The 25693-nt window shown below is 36.8% G+C and overlaps 2 protein-coding genes across 5 annotated transcripts; one reads left to right on the top strand and one right to left on the bottom strand.

Annotated features, from left to right (window-relative positions):
* Positions 1-1058: 1058 nt before the first annotated feature.
* Positions 1059-16473, top strand: LOC132186333 (PX domain-containing protein EREX). Of its 4 annotated transcripts, none has more exons than XM_059600249.1 (11): positions 1059-1447; positions 5677-5787; positions 6193-6257; positions 6814-6904; positions 7107-7193; positions 8477-8585; positions 8726-9507; positions 10974-11138; positions 11226-11468; positions 15453-15671; positions 16043-16473. In XM_059600249.1, exons 1-11 carry the CDS (start codon positions 1190-1192, stop codon positions 16304-16306), a joined length of 2394 nt encoding a protein of 797 aa, XP_059456232.1. In that variant the 5' UTR covers positions 1059-1189; the 3' UTR covers positions 16307-16473. The 4 variants fall into 4 exon arrangements, with proteins under 4 accessions (XP_059456232.1, XP_059456233.1, XP_059456234.1 ...); XM_059600251.1 differs by having other exon boundaries at positions 1295-1447; positions 6234-6257; XM_059600250.1 differs by lacking the exon at positions 6193-6257 and having other exon boundaries at positions 6806-6904.
* A 660-nt stretch (positions 16474-17133) lies between these two features.
* On the bottom strand, positions 17134-25163 carry LOC132186921 (signal recognition particle subunit SRP54 2). Its single transcript, XM_059601040.1, has 9 exons — positions 24754-25163; positions 23995-24094; positions 23618-23771; positions 22364-22514; positions 22128-22276; positions 19053-19153; positions 18814-18971; positions 17823-17937; positions 17134-17720 (listed from the first exon to the last, which is right to left on the bottom strand). Exons 1-9 carry the CDS (start codon positions 24982-24984, stop codon positions 17392-17394), a joined length of 1488 nt encoding a protein of 495 aa, XP_059457023.1. The 5' UTR covers positions 24985-25163; the 3' UTR covers positions 17134-17391.
* Positions 25164-25693: the final 530 nt, after the last annotated feature.

Genomic DNA, 25693 nt, shown 5'->3' with positions numbered 1-25693 from the left:
TTTTCTGCTGTGCATATTTTGTGTTTGTTAATATGACTTAGTTATTCATTGTTGAATATTTTGGTTGTTAGAGACAAAACACGATCCTTATAAACTTTCAGAAAAGATAGAGGAAATAAAATGTCTTTTTTTATTTTTTATTTTTTATTTTTTTATTTTTTTATTTTATTTTATATATATATATATATATATATATATATATATAAAATAAGAAGAAGGAAAACTAAAAATTAACATTTTAGCTTCTCTTTAAGTCTTGACTTTCTCTAGGTTTAAAGAATAAGTTTGTAGGAATTTGGGTAAAATATAAAAAAGCTCTCCAAACTACTAATCATTTTCAATATAGTCCTTTAATGTCCAAAAAGTAATAAAGTAGCCCCAAAACTACTAAAATGTATAAAAAAATGTCACTTATTTTTTTATATTCCTATAATACTCCTATTCTTTTAACAAATAAAATAATAAAATAATTGTAAAAATAACAGAACAATTTTTTTAAAATATAAAAAAAAATTGAAATAAATAAATAATTAGTCACTGTAGTTGATCTAAATTACAAATTGCTTTATGTCATATTAAAGTAAATCAATGGGCGAATAAAAATAATTTTTTAACAGAATTTGACTCCAAGGACTAAATTTACTTTAATAGGACATGAAGCAATTTGTAATTTTTTTTTTTTTTTTTTACAATTATTTTATTATTTTATTTGTTAAAAGAATAGGGGTATTATAGGAATATAAAAAAAAGAATGGGAGTATAATATAAAAAAATAAGTGACATTTTTAATACATTTTGATAGTTTAGAGGACTACTTTAATAACTTTTAAACATTAAAAAATTATATTACAAACTACCAGTAGTTTGTAGGGCTTTTTCATATATATTTTTTCCTAAAAATTTTCTCTAGGGAGGTAAATGAAATTTAGGAATGCAAGTAGCATCGGACGTTACGTCGTCAACATCCAAAGTATCAACAGGTTACAGGTGTCAACAGGTATCAAACTCCACGGAAACTTTCCCCTTTTCCCTTGCCCCCGTGCCCGGTATTGAATAGAGAGACAAAAAAAAAAAAAAACTCCACGGAAACTTGAAAGAACTAGATTGCTTTGAATCTCTCCGTTCGTTTGAAGTTTTACAAGTCGGTCACAGGAGAGCAGAGACAATCACGAAGGCTTAGAGATAAAAAATGAATCTCTACGCGCACGACCTCTCTCTCTTGGACTTCAACCTCAACTTATCCGATCCAATCCTCCAACCCTTCTCTCATCGCCGGACTTCTTCCTCTTCCAATTCCACAACTGCCCCTTGCGACGACGATGATTTTGTTGATAACAACGGTGGTGACAGGCGTGTGATGGCCAATCGCAGCCCTCCAAAGCACCGCCATGACGGCAAGTCGCCGCTCCCTTTGGGCATGGACTGGAGCCCCCCTCCTCGCAAATGGGTACTCTTTTCTTTTTGTGTTTGATCCACCTTTTTTTTTTTTTAAAAAAAAAAAAAATTGTTTTCTTGTGGGGTTGAATTTTTAATTTGTGGGTTTGGTTAATTTGGTAAATGCTTTGTGTTCGTTAGAGCTGACTGTTTGACTTGATGGGGCCTCTGGGAATGGTTGGCATAATTTCCCATTTGTTGTTTTTATTTTGGTGGCTTTGAATTTAGTTAGTGGGTTTTGGTAATTAATTTTTGAGTTTGTTTTAGCTGACTGTTTGAATTGATCAAGCTGTTCAATTCTGAAGAAGTAATTTAATTTGATTTATGTGTCTGAAAAGTTGCCATGGTTGCTTCTGGGAATAATCCCCTTTTTTTAATAAGCGTAGTGAAATTGAATATCTTTTTTGTTTTTGTTATTGTGGTTGGGTCAAATCTAATTGAATTTCTGGGTGTGTTTCTTATACTTTTACACCATTCTATAACTTTCAATTAGAATAGTATTTTGCCAAGTACACCATTTTGGATTACATGTCTTCTATACACATATCATGCATGCTAAATTTCACATCAATTTGTTATTTACTATCTAATCCAAAACTTATTTGTTTACTGCATTGTAAAGTATATATATATAAAAAAAAAAAATTGAACATTTTTTAGACAAGGTAGTTCTTAATCTCCGATAATCTTTATATATGGCAAGTATTATGGGCATGTGTTGGTCATATAATCTCATAGTAGGTTCGGTAAGGATTGATCTTACGAGAAGTTATTAAGTGGTGTAATATTGTAAAATACGATTCACTTTTCAAAACACAAAACACTTTATAGTTTTCAAAAAACAGAATACAAAATATTTAAAGAGAAAACTCAACAGACCTTTTAAAAAACTTCCTTTTTTTTTTTCTTGATTAATAAGTGATTCATTGAAAAGCGCAGAGAGGCACAATCCTAGTACACAGGGAGTATACAAAGAAAGGCCCCACTAAAGGCAAAAAAAGGAACATAAAGATAAAAATTGAGGCATAGTAGAAAATTGAGGTACACTAAAAGCGTTTGCCCAATGGAACAGAGTTTGAATAAGCAACTTTTTAAGCTCTTCCATTGACCTTTCTTGATCTTCAAAACATCTTCCATTCCACTCTCGCCAAATAATCCACATTACACACAGTGATGCGATTCACCATACCTCCTTAGCTAAAATATTACCTCGCTGACCGCGCCAACAGCCTAACAAATCTTCCATTCTTCTAGGCATGACCCATATAACAGCAAAAAGAGAGAGAACCATACTCCATAAAGCTCGGGCCACTTCACAGTGAAGGAGAAGATGGTTTACAAACTCGCCACTGTGCTTGCACATACAACACCATCCCACCACAATGATACCTCTTTTATGCAAATTATCCAAGATCAAAATCTTTCCAAGAGTCACCGTCCACACAAAGAAACTAACTCTCAATGGAACTTTTACTTTCCATATATTCTTCCACGGGAAAGAGGAAGCCACATCTATCTTCGAAGAAGAAAGCTTACGAAAAAAAAGACTTGACCTCAAAGATATGTCGTTTAGAAGGAGTCCACCGCATGCAATTCGACACCCCCATGTGATTACGCAAAGCATATAACTTCCCAAAAAAGGCCATTACCACCTCTACCTCCCAATCTTGGACCGCCCGTGAAAAAGGAACATTCCACTATATAACATCATTGACCAGCCAGCTGCATATGATCCCTAACCCATGCCTCCTTATTGCTCGCAATTCGAAATAGCGCAGGAAATGCTTCCTTTAAGTACTGATCCCCGCACCAAATATCATGCCAAAATCTAATGTGGGAGCCATCTCCTACTCCTAAGCTAATAAATTTCGAGAAAACTTCTCACCCTATCCGAATATGTTTCCACACCCCAACTCCATTAGGGTCCTCTACCACCTTGGTACACCATCCACCGTTCATACACCCATACTTCTACAACCAACCTCCAATACGCTTCCCTTTCCGTTGCATATCGCCATAACCATTTACCTAATAAAGCGAGAATGAAAGTGCGCAAAGTTTCGAATTCCTAAACCCCACCATCTTGCATGGGAGAATAAATTTGAGCCCATTTCACTAGATGGAACTTAGGCTCCTCATTTAGACCCCCCCACAGGAAATCTCTTTGTAGCTTCTCCAATCTATTCGCCACACTCACCGGAATAGAAAATAGAGACAAGAAATACGTAGGGAGGTTGGACAAGGTACTTTTGATTAGTGTGAGCCTCCCACCCTTTGATAGATACATTTTCTTCCAACCTGCCAATTTCCTTCCCATCTTCTCAATAATATCATTCCAAATGGTGGTAGACTTATAAGGCGCCCCCAAAGGAAGACCCAAATATATCATAGGTAATCCTGCCACCCTACACCCAAAAATGTTTGCCAGCCTATCAACATCCTCTACCTCACCAATTGGAACAATCTCAGACTTTAACAAGTTAATTTTTAGCCCTGAGACTGCTTTAAAACATAGAAAAAGATACCGTAGATTTCTAAGATGTTCCTCGTCGGCCCCACAAAGAATCTATGTGTTATCAACAAACAGCAAATGTAAGACACTAAGACCAGGATTGTTCCTTGTTCCCACTGAAAAACCAGCCACAAGACCACTAGTTTCAGTAGCCTCCATCATTCTACTTAGAGCCTCCATCACAATAACAAACAGAAAAGGAGATAGTGGATCCCCTTGTCTTATACCCCGGGAGCTATTAAAAAAACCTGAGGGTTCTCCATTAATCAAAACTGAATATCGGACTGTAGAAATACAGAACGCTATCCAATTCCTCCATTTCTCCCCAAACCCACTTCGTTGCAATATGAATAGCAAAAACTCCTAACTCACGTGTTCATACGCCTTCTCTAAGTCCAATTTACATAACAAACCGAGTTCTCCAGATCTAAGATGGCTGTCAATACATTCATTAGCTATCAGAACCGAATCTAGAATCTGTCTCCCCTTGATATATGCATTTTGAGACTTCGATATTATCTTCTCTAACACATTTTTCAATCAATTCGCTAGCACTTTGGAAATCAATTTATACACAATGCCCACCAAACTAATAGGTCAAAAGTCCTTTAACTCCTCTGCCCCCGCTTTTTTTGGAATGAGTGCTATAAATGTTGCATTAAGGCTTTTTTGAAACCTCCCCTTGCTGTAGAAATCTCTGAAAACAGCCATTATATCTTCTTTAATTACCTCCCAACAGGTTTGCACAAAACCCAAAGAGAAACCATCGGGGCCTGAAACGATGGACCTCACTTTACCACCTCTAGCACCTCACTTTCTTCAAAATCACTTTCTAACCACAAACCTTCCTCACTTCCAATAGACTAAAACGATAAGCCATCCGGTATGGGCCTTCGACTACAGCTTTCGGTGAACAATTGTGTATAAAACTGAACAATGTGCGCCTTTTAAAAAACTTCCTACACCTTATTATTGTTGTGGAGCTTGATTTATTACTTAAAAAAAAAAAAACGATATATAAAAACAGAGAGAGCGGTGGTCGCACAGACACCCCCAACAGAGGAGAGGGGTGGCTGCGCAGCCACCCTTCTCCTCTGCCAAGCCACTCTTTTTTTTATTTTTTTTTTAATTATCTAAAAGAAAGTCAGCCCCACACCTGAAAAATAAATTAGTGTTTGCATGTTTAGTGTTTGTTTCTTTAAAAACACAAAACACTTTTCAAAAGGTTTACCTACAGCACTTTTCAAATGTGGGCCCCACCAAAAACGCTTCTCAACTTTTTGTCGCATCAAAAACTTCTTCAAATCAAAAAACAAAAAGCAGTTTTCAAAATGTTTAACAAACATAGCTTAGTTTTCACCCATGGTATATTGTTATGCTTAAAAAAGTATTTATTATCAAAATATATGATGGATTATATGGTCAAATACATTGAATATTAAAGAATCGATTCCATGATTGGGACAGCCAAACAGGCTCCGGCTATGTATAATTGATACCTGGCTAAGACATCACCGATTTTGTGTTTTTGACTATCAAATGAACTTGTCTAAAATTTTTCTTCTATATATATTTGGTGGGTGAGCCTGGATCAGCAGGTTTAGAGATTTTTTTCCCTCTCTGTTTTACTGGTATGATCTCTACAGGCACTGGCACATATCACAGAGCTTGGCATTGAGGTTTTGTAAATCTTTCCATTTATGACAATGTTTCCTACTCTTGGAATGTAGGATGGACGTGACACTGTTTGGCCACATGATTTTCATTCTGGTTGGAGTTACTGCGTCACAATTCCTTCCTGGCTTTTCCTTCCCAAATCAAGAGGTTCAGATCTTGTGGCGGTATGTATATATATAATTTTAATTTATAATGTTTTATTTTCAACTATTTTAGATCAAAACCACTTTGCTGTTTATAGGTTTGATAAATGTTAGCTGTTTCTTTTATACGTGCGTCTTATAAGTGTTTGTTATGGCAGTTAATTTTTCTTTTCTTTTTTATTTATTTATTATTTTGATAAGTAATGTCGATATGATTAATTAAGCGCAAAGGGGCGCAACCCTAGTGCACATGGAGAATGCAAGGGAACCCCTAAACTGAAGAAAAAAGAAGAACAAAAAGTCAAAAAACAACTGACAGTTATGTCATTCTTACACAGTATTAAACAACTGACAACTCAAGTGGCATTAAACTTGTTGTGTCTTCTTGAGTGTGTTTCTGACCTCTTTTTCCTTTACTGTTTCAAGTTGGAATTCTCAGAAGATCTTCATTCTTGTTTGTTTTGTAGAAGTATCTTCAATCATAATTTAAGGTTAGTTGCTATTGTTAATGCGGCTTCAATGCAACTTCAATGTCAAGAAACTTTTATGGTCTTTACTTGTCTGTTTTCATCATCTTTATTCTTGACACGTTTTGTTAAAGCAAGTGAAAATTTGTTTCATAAGATAAGAGATTTCATTTATTTTCTTCTTTAGTAAATAATAGAGATGTTGGGTTCGAAGCTGTCTAGTTTTACCCATTTCTTTAATTGGGCTTCATAGGGTAACAATGCTGTAATATGTATCACACATTCTTTTTCCACTTCTCTGTCTTCTTTATTACAAACAGGTTCATGAGGTACGATTTTTTATAAATGATTGTGGAGAATGGTTTGTTTCTCTAGTTACTGGTAGCTAAGTTATCTAATTTGTTGAAGCAATGAGATTTTCAAATGGTAAAATCTGAATAGTATGAGTTATATTATCAGCAAAGTTTCTGACACTGGGAGTTGCTTAGTAGTGTTTTGAGCTGGTTCTGTGTAATTTTAGGTTTAACTGTACACCACTTTAGTTATTCTGTTTTAACATTCATAGAGAACAGTTTTACAGGGTTCAAGTTGGTATACAATCTCCAGAAGGGATTACTACTACTCGAGTGATATTACGAAGATTTAATGATTTTTTGAAGCTTTTTTCTGAAGTAAGTGGCATTTCCTGTGTATCACCCTAAATAAAGCATTTTCTGTTTTTCTCATAATTGCAGGCATTTTGCGTTGTTTTCCAAAATTAAAATATCCGTAAATGTGTTTTTGACTTTTGTCATTCTCTGCATTGGTGAATACATCATATCATTTTTCATATTCTGATTGGAATATGTATTCATTTTTTTACTGGCTTTGTAGGTCCGAAAGGCATTTCCTATGAAAAATCTGCCTCCAGCTCCTCCAAAGAGGATTTTGAAAATGAACAGCCGGAAACTTTTGGAAGAGGTGGGTTACATGATTTTCTTGTTTGTCTATCATACTCTTTTGTGGCAATTATCTAATTTTCTTTAACCATTTCATGACATTCAGAATTGATATCTAGATTAGATATACTCTTCCGGACACATTGCATGAGCATTGAATTGTGTAGATTGTGCAACTGATTCTCACCACTGCTTTATGAATAAAATGCTTAATGGACTGAAGGGGAAGTTTTGAGTTCTGCTATAGTGGTCCCCTTTCTTGTTTTAACCCTTCTAACAGGAGTTAATTGTTTCTTGGAGTTGAGTTTTTCTGCTGAATGGATGTGTATGGAAGTATCTATACAATATAGAACTGAACTATATGGAAGGATCTGAGCATCAAGATTGGTTTAAGCCCTGCAAAAGCAGAACCACTACTGGTAATTTCATTGAAGGCTGCAGATGAATCTAGGATAATGTCATGATGACAGTCTTTCTTGGTCTGCATTCTATTTACACTTGAGGTTTGCTTGGGAAGGTGTGAGTTTATCTCACTATATTGCCTTTCTATGAAATTTGAGGTTTATTTCCTTTCCATTATTAGAAGGTTGGTCGTGCCTTATCAAGGCGTATGTGAGGACGTTCAGAGATTACTTTTCACAGTATATTGCCTGTTGGTTGGATGGACGTGGTCATTACTCTTGGTGTTATTGTATGAAAATTCCTACTCATTACTGTGTAGGCGTTGATGAGCCTGATGATCTTGAACTTCACTTATTATGGGTAAATTTTGTTTTGTTTGGCATGTTTGGTTAGGCTGTTAATATGTTATTGCATGAAGCTTTTGAAGGATTGTTTTAAGTTTCATAGCATGTGCCTTAAGCTTCCTGTCTACAGGGATAATAATAAGGGTAAAACTCTTGCTTCAGTTTCTTAGGCACATGAAATGATAGCGTAGCTTGTTTGACCCTTAATTTTGGCTTCTAATAGAACCTGGAAATTGTAGAAAATGTATGAAGTGAAAGTATACAGTAGTTCATGGCATGGATAATAAATGGTCCATTTTAATTTGGCTTTGCAAATTCTAGGTTTCTCCTTTTTCCAATTCTCTGTCTAAATATTTGGTTCATGTGTTCAATAATTAGTGTGCAATTTTTGGGCAGTGGCCCACTTTTATAATATTTGGCTGCATTGATTATCTGCTGCCAGTATTACACTATCAAGCATTTTAATTTTTGTTGGTTAGTACTGAAGAGTTTAAAAATCAAGTATATATCTCCTCAAAATAACAGTAATAATATTCTCAAATTGGTTAGTTTGTTGCAGCGAAAGTGTTCCTTGGAGGATTGGCTGGAAAAACTATTGTCGGACATTGATTTATCAAGAAGTGCTCCAATGGCAACCTTTCTTGAGCTAGAAGCTGCTGCGAGGTCTTGTAGGTGTTTCCTTGTTGCATCTTGGAATCAGAATTATATTAGTTTTCTGAATTATGAACCACACTTAGTGGTGATATTAAGAAGTAGAATATAAGTCCCTACCACCAAATTAATGCAATCCTGTGTTTTTAATCTTCAGCATTCAATGATGAGAATCAGAAAATTCCAGATGCATATTCTTCAACTCAGATGTTTCCATCATCTCTGTTCCATGCCAACTCAGATGTTTCTGTGCTTGCTGCGAGTTCATCAATTGCATCAGATCATGGTAATGATACTCCTTATGAGATATCTGAGGTCGGAACACCAAGACACTGGGATGATGGTTCCGCTGATCTTGGCATGGAGAATTCAATATCTGAACAAGATCTATTTGATCCAATTGGAACAACTGACAAGTATGGCATGTTTAACAGAAAGTTTATTCGGGAGAGCCTACAAAGATTTTCCAGGCGTAGAATGCATACAGGAAGTGAGGGCTACAGTACAGGCAGGGATGAAATAGTCGAGAATACTTCCGATGCTAAACTTCTCCGCATGGATGGAACAGAGTTTTTTCCTGAACTAGGGGACTGCAAGCCGGCTGGCCACGTTCATAGACTCTCAACTGAGAGTGTTGGAAGTGACTTGAGCTCTGTAAAAGCCAGTGAAATATCGAATATAGGGGCAGCCAATTTACGTGGTGATTACCCTGACCATTCTGAAGGTCCTGAAGCTCCAAGAAACATGGATTCTTTTGGCAACCCAGATTTACAGCTTCCAAGGGATTTACTGGTTGCTCTTCCCTCTGATGAACGACATAAATTGAATAGGGTACTTGTTACCATGCAGCGGAGACTAGCCACAGCAAAAACAGACTTGGAGGATCTTATAGCAAGATTGAATCAAGAAGTTGCTGTGAGACAATTCCTCACGACAAAGGTATATTTTATAACATTAATAAGTTTGTTTTTGGTAATTCTGATTCTTTAGGGCACGTTTGGTATGTGGAATGACAATTCCATTGGGAAAATGAATAACTATTACCAGAAATGAATGAAGATGGAATGAAATAGTTATTACTATTCATTAGCTTGGTTGTAATAACTTTACATCAGTCATTTGCTCTTTTACAAATAGGGATAGATACCATATATTGGTGTCCATTGATCTGATAGTTGGGCCTTATATTTTATGGCAAACCAGTTGATTTTGTAGATGACAGTTATTCCCATCCAATTCTGAATATCAGTACTCTCTGTCTCTATATCCCTCTCTCTTTGTGCGCATATTTATATTTTGACATTTTTATGTTGGCTACAAATAAAACAATTTTATGGAGAAAGCTGCTAGGAGTTCTTGTCATGATATCCTGCGAGTTCTCTTCCATTTTAAATTAGTTTTGCATGCAGAACGGTGCATGCTAAAAGATGCATCTTACATTTTATTTATTTATTTCTGGTCACACCTTACAGTTTATTTGTTAATCAATTCTGAATGGATTTTGAGTTGGAACTTTTTCTGTAGAATTATTTGTTAATTGGTGCTCTGTGGAGACGTGGTGTCTGCATAAATTTAGGTGCCTGCAGTTCTCTACTAAAGGGAGACTTCCTTGCAAGGGTTGTTTTCATGGTGACCTTTCTCACCTCTCTACTTGATACAGTGATCGGGAGGGGTTAGTTGTTTCGGACTGTATAACACTACAGGTCACAATTTCGTTGAAGGCTTGGTAATGCCAGTAGCTTGTGGGTCAATTGCAACTGTTGCACTTGCAGGGGTGGCTCTTATGGGTTTGTGCCATCCTCTCCTCACCAGCACTACATGTGGAAGTGCAACAACAGGATCTAATAGTAGATTGCCATGTAAATAGTAGACTACAGTTCCCCACACTTATTTGGAAACCATAAAACTGGGTTATTTTATTGGTTTTAGTTTGTTTATTTTCATATTCAAAATTGGCATATACTTAGGCAGAAATTTGGAAGTGCATGTAGGTTCGCCCCTCCTCTTCGCCAAAATTACATTAGGAATTTCTTGTTTGGTGATCCACAAAAGAGTGAAACAGAAGTTTGATGCAAGGGGCAAGACACAAATTTTACTATAATCTAGTTTTATTTAGGTCTAATAACTGGGTTATTAGTATTTAGTTTTATGTTTTATTTAATTTTCAAGAGGCAAGGGTGTTTTTGGTAATTCAATAAATGGGTGTTGCCCTACACTAGGGTTTAGTCGTTTGTCTATTTAAGTGTGTTTTGTACTCCAATGGAGGCAAACTTAATAGAATCTTTTGCCTACTTTCACTTTGTGATTGTTGTGATTATTGTTGGTTATTTACTTTAATATTTTCAGGATCAATTTAAGTACCATACCATACATGTAATTCATAAATGGGGGATATTCTTTTTTAGGTCAAAGATTTGGAAGTGGAGCTTGAAACTACCAGACAGAATTGTAAAGATAACATGGAACAGGCTGTTTTAACTGAAAGGGAAAGATTTACTCAAATGCAGTGGGATATGGAGGAGCTTCGCAGTAAGTGCTTGGAGTTGGAACTAAACTTGAAGTCTGAACAGGTAAGACATTTCCCACTGCTATCACTTTCTGTATCTCCTTATTCTGTTTTTGGGGGGCTTCAGTTATGATTTGCAAGAATGTTCCAGGATGAAAAGGTGCGTGCAGAGTCAACAAAAATAGCAATCATTCAAGAGAAAAAAACGTTGCTGCAGGAGTTGGATTTTGCTAGAGAACAGCTTGAGAACTTGCAGAGATGTCATGAAGAGTTTGAGGTGAAATCAAAGGCAGATGTAAAGCTGCTGGTTAAAGAGGTCAAATCTCTTCGAAGTTCTCAGTTAGACTTGAAGCAGGAGCTCAGCCAATTAATGAAAGAAAAACTAGAAGTAGAGGTAACATCCTTTTTTTTTTTTTATTATTTAAATTTTTATTTATTTATTTTGTATGTACTTGGGTATATAATATGGTTTCTGGTTCTTCCATGTGTCTTGAACTAACATTATCCTTTTAATATTTCCTGATTTTTCCTTATGGATAATTAGTTTTTTAGTACAGTTTTGATGGGTTTATTACTTGTTGTATGTATAACTAGCTAAAGGAAAAATTGTTTGTTAACATATTTTTAGTACAGTTTTGATGGGTTTAAGAAAAAATGCAAGGCTGGAGTTATGATCTCAAATTTATGGCCATATTAACATAGTGCATCAAGGGGATTTCAATGTCACGCGCTTTCCTAGTGAGAGATTAGGTGTGGCCTGTTACTACTGTCCAGCTATGTTGGAGTTTTCTGATTTCATTTCGAAGCAGGAGCTCATGGATATTCCTCTAGTGGGTGGTTCTTTTACGGTCTAGCAACTGGGACCTCCCATCATGGTCTCGGATTGATAGATTTCTTGTTTCCCAAGATTGGGAAGCCTAGTTCCCTGATTTGATTCAAAAGAGGTTACCCAGACTATGCTTGGGTCACTTACCTATTCTTCTTGACTGTGAAGATCTTCTTGGAGCTATAATATATTTCAAGTTTGAAACTTGTGGCTAAAATCAGAAGGATTTGTTGATATGGTAGTCCTCTTACCACTTTCAGGGTTGTCCAAGTTATATTCTGGCTCACAAACACAAGGCTCTAAAGCTAATTTAAGAGCTTGGTAACATAGGGAGAAAGAAACAGGAGGTGTTGGAAGAATTCTCTTAGAACAAGGGCACCCAATGAGCAAGAAAGAAGAGCTCATGCTTTAGCTAGCGCGACAAGTAACCCTACTGATTGCGGGTTCTAGAGGGTTTGGAGGAAGAGAGAGGTTTATATGAGGAGATAACAAGGAAGGCTACAGTGGTTAATTATTTGGAGAGGTCAATTCTTTTGGAGGAGATGAGTTTGAGGCAAAAATCGAGGGTATTTTGGTTAAAAGAGGGTGGCAAGTGCACAAAGTTCCTTCAGTGAGTGGCCAATTCGAATAGAAGGAATAAAACCATACAGCAATTGGTGGTTAATGACATAGTTTGTTCAGATCAGACTGACTAGAGAACATATTGTGCAGTTCTATGATAACTTGTTCACCGAGCGTTATAGTTGATGACCTAGGTTGGATGGCCAAAGTTTCAAGTCTATTGAGGGGGAGGAGGCCATTTGGTTGGAGAGACCTTTCGAGGAGATTGATGTTTTTGAGGTGATGAAAGCCCTTAACTATGACAAGGCTCCTGGTCCTGATGGCCTGATGGTTTTTCTTCCAAACTTGTTAGGAGGTGCTCAAAGCAAACATTATGAATGTCTTGCATGATTTTCATGCTAGAGGTATGAGAGGTATGTTTGGAAAAAGCCTCAATGCCACCTTCATCTCTCTTATACCAAAGAAACTAGGGGCAATAGATATAACACCCTGGCTTAAACATATTAAGTTGAGACGTGGAATACTTGCATTATCCACATGGCACTACTACAATAGCCTTTGATTCACGAAACGGAAATGCGTGCATCTTCTTTTTGTTTCCCCTCTTTTTGAACCCACAAGCTTCAAAATGTGCTTGTGTTCAATTGAGCTCTTTTAGAGAAGTGGCTTTGGCACTATGCTCATGAGAGAGATGCCTTTTGGAGGTTCGTTGTGGACCATAAATATGGCATTGCTTGGGGAAGGTGGTGTTCCAATGAGGTCCATGGGTCGTATAGGGTGGGGCTTTGGAAAAATATCATAAGGGACTTGGGGGATTTTTCTAGCCTTACTGAACTTGTGGTCGGTGATGACTCTAAATTTCATATTTGGCATGATGTATGGTACAGGGACCAAGCCCTCAAAATAGCTTTTCTGAACTTGTATAAAATAGCCCATTCTAAGGAAGCTGCAGTGGCAGACCATTTGGAGCTCTTTAGTACCTCTAATCAGTAGAATATTAACTTTCTCAAAGCTACTCACGATTGGGAGTGGATCTCTTTACCTCGTTTTTCACCTTGTTATGTTCCTTTAGAGTGAGAGGGGGGAAGACAAGCTTTATTGGGTATCTTCTAAGAGAAGGTTGTTTGATGTCGGATCATACTATAGATAACTTTTATAAGGACCTGGCATACACCATGTCTTTGGTGACCAAATAACATATAGACGAAAACATAAGATCAAAACCCTCTTTTTCCATTCAATCGACAACCCCCTTTCCCCATTCAACAGGCAACAAGAACCCCACCAAGCCACTACATCGTTGGGAACCCAACAAGTCTCTCTTCATACTTCACACTTATTTTGAATACCTGCGTCTACTTCTTTCATCATCTGTTCCCTCTCAATATCTTTCTTCCCTAACCACTTCCACCTCAACTAAGAACAAGAAAAAAGAAAAATCTTAGGGTAAACAACTTACATCCTCCCTTCCCTCTTTCGTCTCCCTTCCCTCACCATGTTTTTGAGTTTTTAAAAGATTTAAGGGAGGGAGATAAGCATATATGGCCAATTTTGTTGTTAATTTCCTCGTAGAGCACTTGTCCTAGCTATTGGCAGAATAAGCAAATTCCTTTGGTGGAGTGCAGGATCATGGGGAGCTTAGACTGATAAATATATTCCTCAAGAACTCTGGGGGGAAACGGAGTAGCCATGAAATGGTGGCGCATAAATCCAAGGGGAAATGCAACAAGATCTTGCAGTGGCGGGGAATGGCTCGTGGGATTCTTGTTTGCCAATTGAATGGGGAAAGGGGGTTTTGATCTTGTGTTTTGGTTTTTATGTTATTTTGTCTGAGATGCTGATGTGTCTCTTGTATTGGAGGGCACAAAGAACCTAATTCATGCCAGGTCCGTATAGAAGTTATTCTCCATACTATAATGTTCTTATTTCCCATGATAGTACTCATTTCTCATGGAGGGGTATTTGGTGGAATAAGGTTCCCTTGAGAGTGGCGTTCTTTACTTGGACAACAACATTAAGGGAGATCCTCACCATGGGCAATCTAAGAAAACAACATATTGTGGTTGAGTGGTGTTATGTGTGCAAGAAGAATGGAGAGTAAGTAGATCATCTTCTACGCTACTGTGAGATTGCCAGTGCTCTTTGTAATATTATCTTCAGCAGTGTAGGGTTGGCCTGGTTTATGCCTAGTCAGGTGATACATCTCATTGCTTGCTGGAAAGCGATTGTTGGTAGGTTTAAGTTGATGCAGTTTGGAAGATGATTTTATCTTGCCTTATGTGGTGTCTTTAGAGGAAAAGAAACAATTAGAGCTTCGAAGACCGTGAGAGGACTTTGGTGGAATTGAGCGCTTTATCCTCTTACTCTTTTTTATTGGGCTGGAGCGCTTGTCTCTAATATATATATATATATTTTATCTTTTTTCTACTACTAGCTAGGTGTCTCTCTTGTATACTTATTGTGTACTTGGGTTCAGCCCTTGTGCTTTTCAATAAAATTACGATTACTTACAAAAAAAAAAAAGTACATGTCAATGGTCTTAGTGACTGTTGGTTGTACCTAAGGTGGCTTTTAAAGGCATGCGAACTAAGAATCATTTGACGGGTTATATTATCCATCTGGACCATATGGACAAAGCAATTGTTTTGGTTTTAGAAACTTTGTATGTATCAAACAACTAATGGGGAGAAATTCTACTTTTCTGAGAGTAGGAGAACCAATTGGTTATCCATATGCGGGCATGCACTCCCACACCCACACAGGCTACCCCAAAAGCACGACATAGAGATGAAACAACCAAGTCTTTTGGATATTCTGAATCTGGGCTCTCATTAGTGGCTATTATTTCGAAATCATTCCCAATCAGAATGCACTATTTTTTTTCTAACATTTTTTGCTGATTGGTTTGTATTTAGACGTTTGATTGTTACTATTTTAGATCATTTGCAAAACTCGTCTATTTCATGCTGTTGTTCCTTGTGTCTCATTCAGAGGCTTCTTCAAAAGGAAAAGCAAAAAATGGAGCAAGCAAATACTGCTAATTCCAAGTTACTGCATGAATGTGGAATTCTTCGTGATAGGCTTCAAGAATGTAGTGTTAATTTTCTCGTTGAAGAGGAAGATAAATTAACTATGGACACTTCATCACCATCTGATGCAATAGATTTGTTGACAACATCTGACAATAGAATTGGTCTCCTGCTTGCAGAGGTATCTTTTACACCTTGATTCAATTCTCTCTGTTTTGCTTGCTGTAATATGTCCTTGCCAATCTCAATTTTGAAGACTGATGCAAGAGTAATTCATTTGGGGTATAAAACTTTTTCTTTCACTGTTTCTTATATGAAATATAAGTGTTTTATTTTTAAAATATTTTGGATCCATTTCAACTAGTGGGGTGCATTTCAGGCTGATATGAAATGAGAAAGTTATTCATGCACAAAAGCATGTTCTTTTCCTCTCCTTTCAGATCTGACAAGGGCAGACAAAAATAGTATATTTGGAAATAGACTTAAATTTTTTATTTTTATGTTGCATCTTATTTTTCCTATTATTACATATTGTTCATAAAATTGGAACAGGCACAGCTCCTTGCACAAGATGTAGAAAATGCTGTTATGCCAGCGGACGAAACCCGCAGTATAAACGGCAGTTATAAAAGGACAACTGATGATGAGTTGAGGAAGATAGTGACAGATATATTCGTTGACAATGCTACATTGAGGATGCAGGTGAACTCAGTTATACGTTGTGCTCTGAACACAAGTGTTAAGTCCGAGAAAGATGATGAGGACGAGGAGGTTCCTTTGAGAAAAACTGTTCTAAGCAAGTTCTTAGAAAGATGACGTGGTTGATCTTGTAGATTAATATTTTGTATGAAAAATTCTACTACATTCTCCAAGTAAATGCAATAGTAACCCACCCGTTGAGTTTTGTAACATATGAGGTATGTGCCTGAATAACATTGTTGTATCATATTGTTTTCTGAAATAAATTGATTTATTGAAGTTTACGTGAGCCTATTACAATAAAATCTGTCCAAATTTCATCCATTTGCATAAGTTGCAAGTGTAGCTTCCTTGACAATAAACAAAAACTAAGGATTGAAGGCTAATTCAGAATGAGAGAAAATCATTGATTAGGGAAGAGAAAGGTCAGTCACCCCAAAGAGGAAAAATAATTAAGAAAGACTGAAATTTGATTATTAATACTTAAAAAATTAATTGAAAAATAACGTAGTCCATATGCCTTTTATATAGGCCAGGTTTTTAGTACTTTTCGAACAAAATACTTGGAAGAAGATAAAAATACAGAAATAAACCTAAGACTTGAGACAGCAAAATAGTTGTAAACAAAGCAAAAGGTTAGTATTCAAAAATAATAATCCTCAAATCTTATGCCCATTCTTGCCATTATTGTGCTAATCTATCTCTCTCAATATATTCCAAAGCTTTTAATTCGGTATGAAACTCAAGGCTGATTCTCCAGCATCATTCCTCCACCCTCCTGTACACCAGACAATCAGCAGCTTGTTTATCGAATGATAGGTCCGGTCCACCACCATTCCAGGTGGGCGGCAACGAGTGAAGAGCACTATGACCATGAGCCAAACGTGGGTGTGGGATGGGGCTGCGGATTTCTTTATTCTTTTTGGGTCTCCAACTAGGGAAAATGATATTAAAAAGTGCAATAATATCATTTTTCTTTTGTTTAATCACTAAGAAATAATAGATAAAAGATCCAGTCTGATGGCCTTAAAAATAATTTCCAATTTCTAACCTTTTTAAGTAAATACATACAAAATGCCACCATGCTTGAGAATATTGATTAAACCTAATAAGGCCCGCTACAAACAAGAAAATATCCGGCAGTAGCATCAACTTGGTTGGAGCTGAGGTGGAAACTCTTATATGATTATAGTGGGCAAAATCTACTTGTCTCCACCTCCGAACATCCCCATCATATCTTTTGTAGATCCCATTTGCTTCATCAAGTTTTGTAAGCCACCCATGCCACCAATCTGCTTCAGCATCTGTGGGGGTAGGACTTTGCTCATGTGCTGTGCATTCATATTGCGTGATAGGGCACTCATTTCACCCTTCTTCGGAATCTTAAGCCCTTTCATTTTGCTCCATACTTTAGCAAGCCGCTTGTACTCTTCCAACATCTCCATTACTTCTCTAACATGACGACCAGAACCTCGTGCTATCCGCATTATACGAGACTCGTTCATCAGCTTTGGATTCATACTATCCAACTCTGCAATTAGGATCAGAAAAATGAATTCGATAAGCATAAAATCAATAACATAACCATGTTGCCAGATACATAGCAAAACCACATTAAATGCCCTTGATTTACCTTCATTTGTCATGGAGTCCATCATGGTCATGTAACGCTTGATCTTTGTCGAACTTTCCTTTTCGCGACCTTTTGGCATCAACTCGGCACTAAATCCTGGAAGCATTGAGAAAACCTACACAAACCAAGTCTGTCAGGCATGAAGAAGCATAAAAATAACAGCTTCAGTCAAACTTCAAAATGCCACAGCTCAAGGATAGTAGCATCACTTGTTGCCTTTCAGATAGATTTATAAAGCTAATGACCACACAGTGGTAGTCAATAATGGTCTGTCCTGTTGGATATACTTCTCAAGGAAATAGACGACTTCTGAATTATTAATAACCAAAATTTCATATGGTGGATAAGATTCTAACTTGCTCAATATAAGTTCTAGTCACAAGCCTCCATCTTCCTCCACATCTTATCCTATCATTAATTATGAAAAATAATGAAACAGTAAATAAGCTACAGATTGAAATTATTAGGAAAGATTTCAAGGCTGGAAAAAAAGGGGAAATTTTACCAAAGAGGATGTAATACTGGAAAATTTGTTATGGCAATACCGATCTCCCTGATTGGCTTGATTATTTTTATATTGCATTAATTTTTTTTTTTTCTATAAGAGGAAAATTCGGAATTTATATCTACTAGTGTATCAAGCAACGAAGTTTACACTGCCAAATGTTCTGTTTTCCTGAAGCCCACTGACAATAAAGCACAATACACAACATAATACCATAAAAAACATGTCGGCAGCATTTGCAAGAGCAAGTAAAACAATGTCTCATACCAAATACAACAGAAGAAAAAATCTCATGAAAAGCTATATGCAAAGGTCCAAGACACTTTTTCCTCATGTTAATCAATAATTAATATTGCTCCACTAGTTGCCTTAACACAGCAACTACGTGGTCACCCATTATTTCTCACACATGCTACAACAACTGAGGATGCACAATAAAGTGAAAGGCATAAGGCTTCATTAAAATAGAATAAGTCAAGTAATAACCTGGCTAATTGGACCCATTTTAAGTATGTTCTGAAATTGCTCATACATAATCCTTAACGTAAAGTTTCCTTCTGAAAGCTTTTGAAGAAGTTCAGGCTGCTGATCCATAGGAACAACTTCATGAATTTTGTCCATAAATCCAGACCAGTCGCCCATGCCTAATTGGAAAGATAATCAACATGTAAGTACTTAAAACATTCAGAAGAAATCTAAGTAAAGCCACAGAAATCAAGGCACACCTAAGAGACGGCTGACAAATGGCTTAACATCAAAAACTTCAAACTCGTCCATATGCTCTCCAGTCCCAATAAATATGACAGGACTCTTCGTTGCTGCAACACTACACAAACAAAGTGGCACAGAATTTAATTGTCAAAGTAAACAAAGGAGACATGCTTTAAACTTTAAATTGCACCTATCAGAATGAGGAAGAAGTTCCCAATTTCCTAGAAAATTGAATGAAATTGGTAGGTAGCTTAAACTTCATAAGTTATGGAAACTGCTTTTAGCAAAAATGTTTACGGATCACACACCATAGGATGGACCCAAGCCTTGTTTGTGTAGAGGGGATGGAACAACATATTTTTCAGCTTTAACATCGAAGTCTCTCGATTTTCAAAGCTTCTTGCATTCCGCTCTCTCCAAATACATCAAAATAACACAAAGGAGCCAACCTCCAAACTCCCAGAGAATTACAATTTCCCATTTGTCCTCTCCAACTCACCAATATCTTTCTCACCCTTCCAGGCATAACCCAAACAACACCAAATGAATGGAAAAGTGAACTCCATAATTCTCTTGCAATTACACAATGAAGGAGGTGATCAATAGATTCTTCACTTTTCTTGCACATACAAAACCAATCCACCACAATGATGTTCTTCTTCCTCAAGTTATCCAAAGTCAAGATTTCCTTCAAGGCTGCCGTCCACACAAAGAACGTCATTCTCAAAGGAGCCTTAACTTTTCAAATACTCTTCTAAGAAAAAAGGGAACTTGAGTAACACATGATAATAAGACTTCACTACAAACTTTATCCTTTGGGAGGGGATCCAACAAATTATATCCTCACCTCCTTGCCTTACTTTGTGGGAATACAATAGCTCAAAGAAAGAAGAAACCACTTCCACCTCGCATCACAAGGAATAAACCACACCTAAGAAATAGAGGAGGTGCACTTCACATACATAACTCCTTTGCTTACAAAATAAACAATGCCAAAACTGTTCTAGGCATCACCAACGAAATTCCAAACATTAAACAAGCAATCATAGCCCTCTATCAACATCACAGTGAACAAATGGCCATCTTCTGTCTCACCACCCTTCATACATATGCAGAAGAAACAAATTATGATCAAATTTCACTTGCGTAATTTATCCATAAGAATCTCTCCCCGAGATACATTATGAACAACAAAAAGCCCTTTGAAGGCACCATAGCTCACCAAGCACTTTCAAGGAAAAGCATCTAGGAGCATCTCTAGTGCACGATAAGAAGATGAAGCATAAAGAAAAACTCTTTGATAATCCCCACCCATTCCACACATTTTCACATGATATAGCAAATAGAAAAGCGAAATCACCAACTCCTAAACTGTACTGCATGCACAAACCTCCGACAACAAGAAGATTTTCACACGCCGAACCCAAGAAACTGCAACTGAAATCTCTTCATGCTACATATCATGCCAAAGTCAGACAGAAAACCATGATCACTATCAAACATGGCTTGAAATCCTAGGAGCATGTTAACAATTTCCTACATAACAAGTACAATTTGATATTTAATTATTATTGCAGTGGATACCTAGTAGAACCCTAGGTTGATATAATTTCTGGAATAGCATTAAAATTCAGAGAAAAGTAGAGAAGGGAAGAGATACCAAGGAATTAGTTTAAGTAATGAAATTATGGGCAAGGATGATGGAAAAATTACCAAAAACTTAGATCCTAATGCTCTGAGTACTGGCAAAAGTTCTCTATTGCAAACCTCTACCAAAAGGTGGTATCTTTTAAAGGAAAAACTGTTAATTATGTACACGGTAAGAAGTACTAAACTAAACAATCAGAATGAGCACTTTTACAACACGTTTGTGACACCGAGTCCCAGATGATTATCCTTCCAAGCAACAAACATATTGCAAACTCCTGCAATCATGCATGTGTGCATTTACACATGCAAATATACAATACAATATCATGTAATAAATGTGTTACTTGTGGCCTAGGCAAGTACATACTGCTCAGTGGTGTTATTTACTAAATTTAACTAAAATGATACTCCTCCCTCTGATAATGAATGTCTCACTTTCCTTTTCTCTGTCACAAAATCAGCACTCGCCATCAAAAATTCAAAACATCAACTTTTCTACTTCCACAAAACCCCTTTCTGTTTTTTTTTTTTGATAAATAATCGAGATATCATAAAAAGCATAAGACGCCCCCATGTACACATGCAGTATAGAAGAGAAGCCACCTAGATAGAAGGGCAAAAAGAACAATAAATCATGATAACTAATCACTGAAGGAGAAACATAAACAGCTGTCCAAAGATATAGTGTGTTGAAGACTAAGGATTTCAACTTCTCCAAAGACCTCTTGTGGTCCTCAAAATACCTATCATTCATTTTCCTCCAAAGACACCACAAGAAGCACAAAGGCACCATCTTCCAAACAGTTGCACTTCAAGTGTTTTCAGCAGTACACCAACAAGCAAACAAATCAACTACTTATCTAGGCATAATCCAAGACAACCATAATCGTTTGAAGAAGACATTCCAAATGGCACAAGCAACCTCACAATGAAGGAGAAGGTGATCCACATACTCTCCATTCATTTTGCACATAACACACCAATCCACCACGATGACATACCGCTTCCGAAAATTGTCTATGGTAAGGATCTTTCCTAGGGTAATCAACCACACAAAAAAGGCCACCCTCAACGGAACCTTAGTCCTCCAAAAACTAAGCTTCCAAGGGAAACAAAAACCATCCTGACAACCTGAGACACTATAGAAGGATTTAACACCAAACATCCCTCTTTTGGAAGGGACCCACTCAAAGTCAGTTCTTTCATTTAGTACTTTTAAACACCAAGCCAAGGGGTAATTTTGGGAAAACTGTGTTATAATAATAGTTTTCTTCATTTAAGACACCCATTATGGGATGGAGGGAACATATGATCTAGTAATTAAATTCTAAACCCAAAAAGTATGAGAGGCAACTGCACAGCTTCAGAAAACACATTCATGGAAGCTTTAAAATTACATTTTGATCCAACTAAAAACATGAAATTGCAATAAAACTTACGCGCTAAGAGAACCACCTCCCTTTGCATGCCCATCCATTTTGGTAACAATTACAGCTCCAACTGAAACACTTTGCTTGAAAGCTTTTGCTTGATCAAATGCAGCCTGACCAATACTGCTATCCATAACAAATATAACAAGATCTGGTTTCTGGAAATGCACAGAAATTTTTTTAGCATTTTTTTTTTTTTTAATAAAACACAAACTGAGAGGAACAAAGCAATGCCAGAAAAGTACCGTTGCTTCAGAAACTTGACGCATTTCTTCAAAAAGAGCAGCTTCTTGTTTGTGACGCCCACTGGTGTCAACAATTATTAGATCACAATTTTCTTTCTTGAACCTTTCCACACCTTCTACTGCAATTTTCACAGGATCTGACTCTGTATAGCTGTAGGGTTTAAAATCCCAAACATTACTTAAATACTGAAGAATACATTATCTGATGAAAGCATCAATTAGAGTATAATGATAACAGGACTTTTTTGATAACCTAGAATATAATGAAGAAGCGTTTACTGAAAAACGTTTTATGTAGAAACAAATAGAGCCAAAATTAAATGAAGCTGGCTTATTTCTTGCCTGCATTACATATATTATGTTCAATCTAACCAAACAAAAAATTAGTGAGAGAGAAACTAGTTGCAATTCTTTGTGCCATCATCTTTTAATTTTTTTTTCCTCTTTTATTTTGGTTTTCTTTTCCTTATCTTTTAGTCAAGAGAAGGGGGAAGGAGGGAAGGAAGAAACAAGCGAAAAGATAAAAACAAAATAAACAAACAACACAAGAAGAGAAAAGTCAGGATAAAGGAAAAATAGAAATAAGAGTACAATTAATTTAGGAACAGGAGGGTGGCATGAGATCATCAAATGTCCAAAGGATCAAATAACCACAATTATGAAGCCCAAGTTTGACAATCATTTTATTCTGGTCTATGAGGCCCAGAGAGAGAGAGCTACTTTCTCAAAGGGACAGAGCCAACACTATGTTCTGAGACAGCTAATGAATATTGTTATATCCTTTATAACTGCAAATCAAGCCTCTTAAACAAATCCATATTGTTTCAGCCAAAGCAAATCTTTCGAGTAACATCTTCCAAATAACGATTATTAATATCTTTATCTCTAGGATCAAAATATATTTCAAAGCTCATTCAATTTGTGTGGAGGGGGCGCTTTACATGGATCTGAGGTTTATCCGACAAGGGTGGATACACAAAGTGGCCCTACCTTGAAGGAGTTCCTCGTCATCAAAATATATATATATCAAAGCTCATTATTCTTATCTACGCATACCCATTTTAACAGTTTACAGGACTCTTGTAGAGCATTATTATTGTTTTGTTACGCCCTCCATTATTGTTGTCTCCACAATTTTTGTTTAAGATAATTGTGTCGCCATGGTCCAACATTTCCCTTCATTTGCTTCTCTTTTTCCTTTCATACACTTATCTCTACACTTCAATGACAACCAGTAGAATGTGAAAGAACTACCTTCCATAAAACGGAATCTTAGCCTTAGTTGCATTCTGCTTCAGCTGATCAAAAGCACCAGCTCTGAACGTATCTGCACACACGAGGGCGGGCCTCCAGCCCTTTTTCTGATGATAGTATGCATATTTTGTACATGTCGTGGTTTTCCCCGACCCTGAATTTGTTTTACAAACAAATAGAGGTGCAAATAAGAAAAAGATACTGCAAAGTTCTAAATAAAACAAAAAAGTACAAAATACTTTTGGTCCTGTGAATCAACTAACATACATAACACCCCACTTCCCAAAGAACAATCTCATTGATTATATGTATGAGATTGTATAGGACAATTGCTGGATGATCCAATAAGCATGAAAGCAATCTGATAAATAACGTACCTTGTAAACCTACAAACATAACAACACTCGCCTTCCCTTTCTTTGGGGTGAAAGAAGGCTTCCCAGGATCCAGCATTTTGCAGAGCTCGTTAAATATAGCCTACAGTAAAAGTAACCTTCTCATAAGAGCACCAGCAGATACCAAGTGATAATATACAATGAACACTGGTCTTGTATAGCCCCCGACACAAAGAACTAGCTTCGTCGCAGAATTTAGTTTCTAAAAATAAATTTAACTAGTCATCTGAAGATAGAATTATTTAATGTAAAGAGACATACATAATCTTTTTTTAGCAGTCAGAGCACGATGATGATAGAGGCCTTGACAGATACATTAACTACCATTAACACCTTCCACTATCATCAATCTCTTAACGCGATGCAAACCTTGTCAAAATTGATCCAGAATTCTGTAAACTAAATCTGAATAACCCGATTCTAGGGCCTATAGGCCTTGGTATTATTATTTGTCTCCATATCGGGTACTCTCTAAATCTTCCCTAGAAAAAGGTTTTATATATCAACCACATAGGAAAAAATTCAATGGAAATCACGGACAACTACCCTCAATCCAATTAAAGCGCAGGAATTCACAAGCTTAGCTAGCTTTCCGAAGCAAATTCTAACCCCCAAACTTATGGCAGACATTCCATTCCATCACAATAATCATAAACCCCAAAATGACTTGCAAAGTGCAATCTGGCAATAATAGAATTAAACAAAAAATATAAACAAATAAATAAAATTGGGAATACGTACTTGCTGGATGATCTTGCGTTTGTTGTGGCCGGCGGCGAGGTCGTCGAGGTTGACGATCTTCTTAATGTTGGTCTGCATGTCGCGGACGAGATTGAATTGCACATCTGCCTGAAGAAGAGCCCGCGTGATCTCGTTTAGGCACTCGTTGAGGACCTTCTCGTCGATTATGGTCGCATTGCTCATCTGCTGGAGAGCACGCGATATGCTCCCCCCTAATTGCGCTAACACCATCTTCGCTGCCTGAAAAGCGACAAAGAACTGAGAAATTCGGGTGCAATTGGAAAGAAGAACAGGAAAACTAGGGTTGGAGTTAGGGCTGTGGCCTTCTGGGAATCAAAATGTTGATAAAATGTTAAGAGAAGGAATTTCAGGTGGTGGTGGTGGTGCTTGTCGTTGCGGTGAAACTGAAAAACGTTTGCTAGAATGAATGGGCTTGGATGGGCCAGAGACTGCACTTAAAAGCCCGGACATTAAGCACAGCATTCATTTTTAAAAAAAACAAAGGGCTAAATACTAAATACCCCTATGGGTTTCATAACTTTATTTTTTTTCTCCTAGAGTTTGATTTTTATCATAAGAGGTTCCTATGGTTTTGATAATAGACCAAATTAGTCCTTCTGTCAGTTGATCGTTAGTTGACTTTACGGAATTCCACGTAGACCAATCAGATGTTGACACGTGACACCTACTTAATTTTTTTTTTTTTAATAAATTAAAAAAAAAAAACAAAACAAAAAGAAAAGGAAAAAAATTTGGGGGTCCTTGGCCATTTGGGGGTGGCTCAGCCAGCCCCTTTGGTCGTGGGGTGGCCTGGCCACCCCTATCTGGCCGGATGGAGCCACCCCCAATTTTTTTTCCTTTTTTTTAAAAATACATTTTTTTAATTTTAAAAAAAAAAATTAAGTAGGTGCCACGTGTCAACATCTGATTCGTCTACGTG

This window comes from Corylus avellana, chromosome ca7 (genome assembly GCF_901000735.1).
Source record: "Corylus avellana chromosome ca7, CavTom2PMs-1.0".
NCBI lineage: Eukaryota > Viridiplantae > Streptophyta > Magnoliopsida > Fagales > Betulaceae > Corylus > Corylus avellana.
The sequence above is the reverse complement of the archived record's forward strand: the minus strand, read 5'-3'. Positions and strand labels throughout refer to the sequence as shown.

Excerpts from the sequence above, each read along its gene's own strand:
- LOC132186921 (XM_059601040.1), bottom strand. The coding sequence starts at position 24,984 with ATGGTGTTAGCGCAATTAGGGGGGAGCATATCGCGTGCTCTCCAGCAG. Across the intron at positions 22,277-22,363 it reads GTCAAGTTTCTGAAGCAACG|AAACCAGATCTTGTTATATT; the intron begins GTACTTTTCTGG and ends GTGCATTTCCAG. Across the intron at positions 17,938-18,813 it reads AAATGGGTCCAATTAGCCAG|GTTTTCTCAATGCTTCCAGG; the intron begins GTTATTACTTGA and ends TGGTTTGTGTAG.
- LOC132186333 (XM_059600249.1), top strand. The coding sequence starts at position 1,190 with ATGAATCTCTACGCGCACGACCTCTCTCTCTTGGACTTCAACCTCAAC. Across the intron at positions 7,194-8,476 it reads GCCGGAAACTTTTGGAAGAG|CGAAAGTGTTCCTTGGAGGA; the intron begins GTGGGTTACATG and ends AGTTTGTTGCAG. Across the intron at positions 11,469-15,452 it reads AAGAAAAACTAGAAGTAGAG|AGGCTTCTTCAAAAGGAAAA; the intron begins GTAACATCCTTT and ends TGTCTCATTCAG.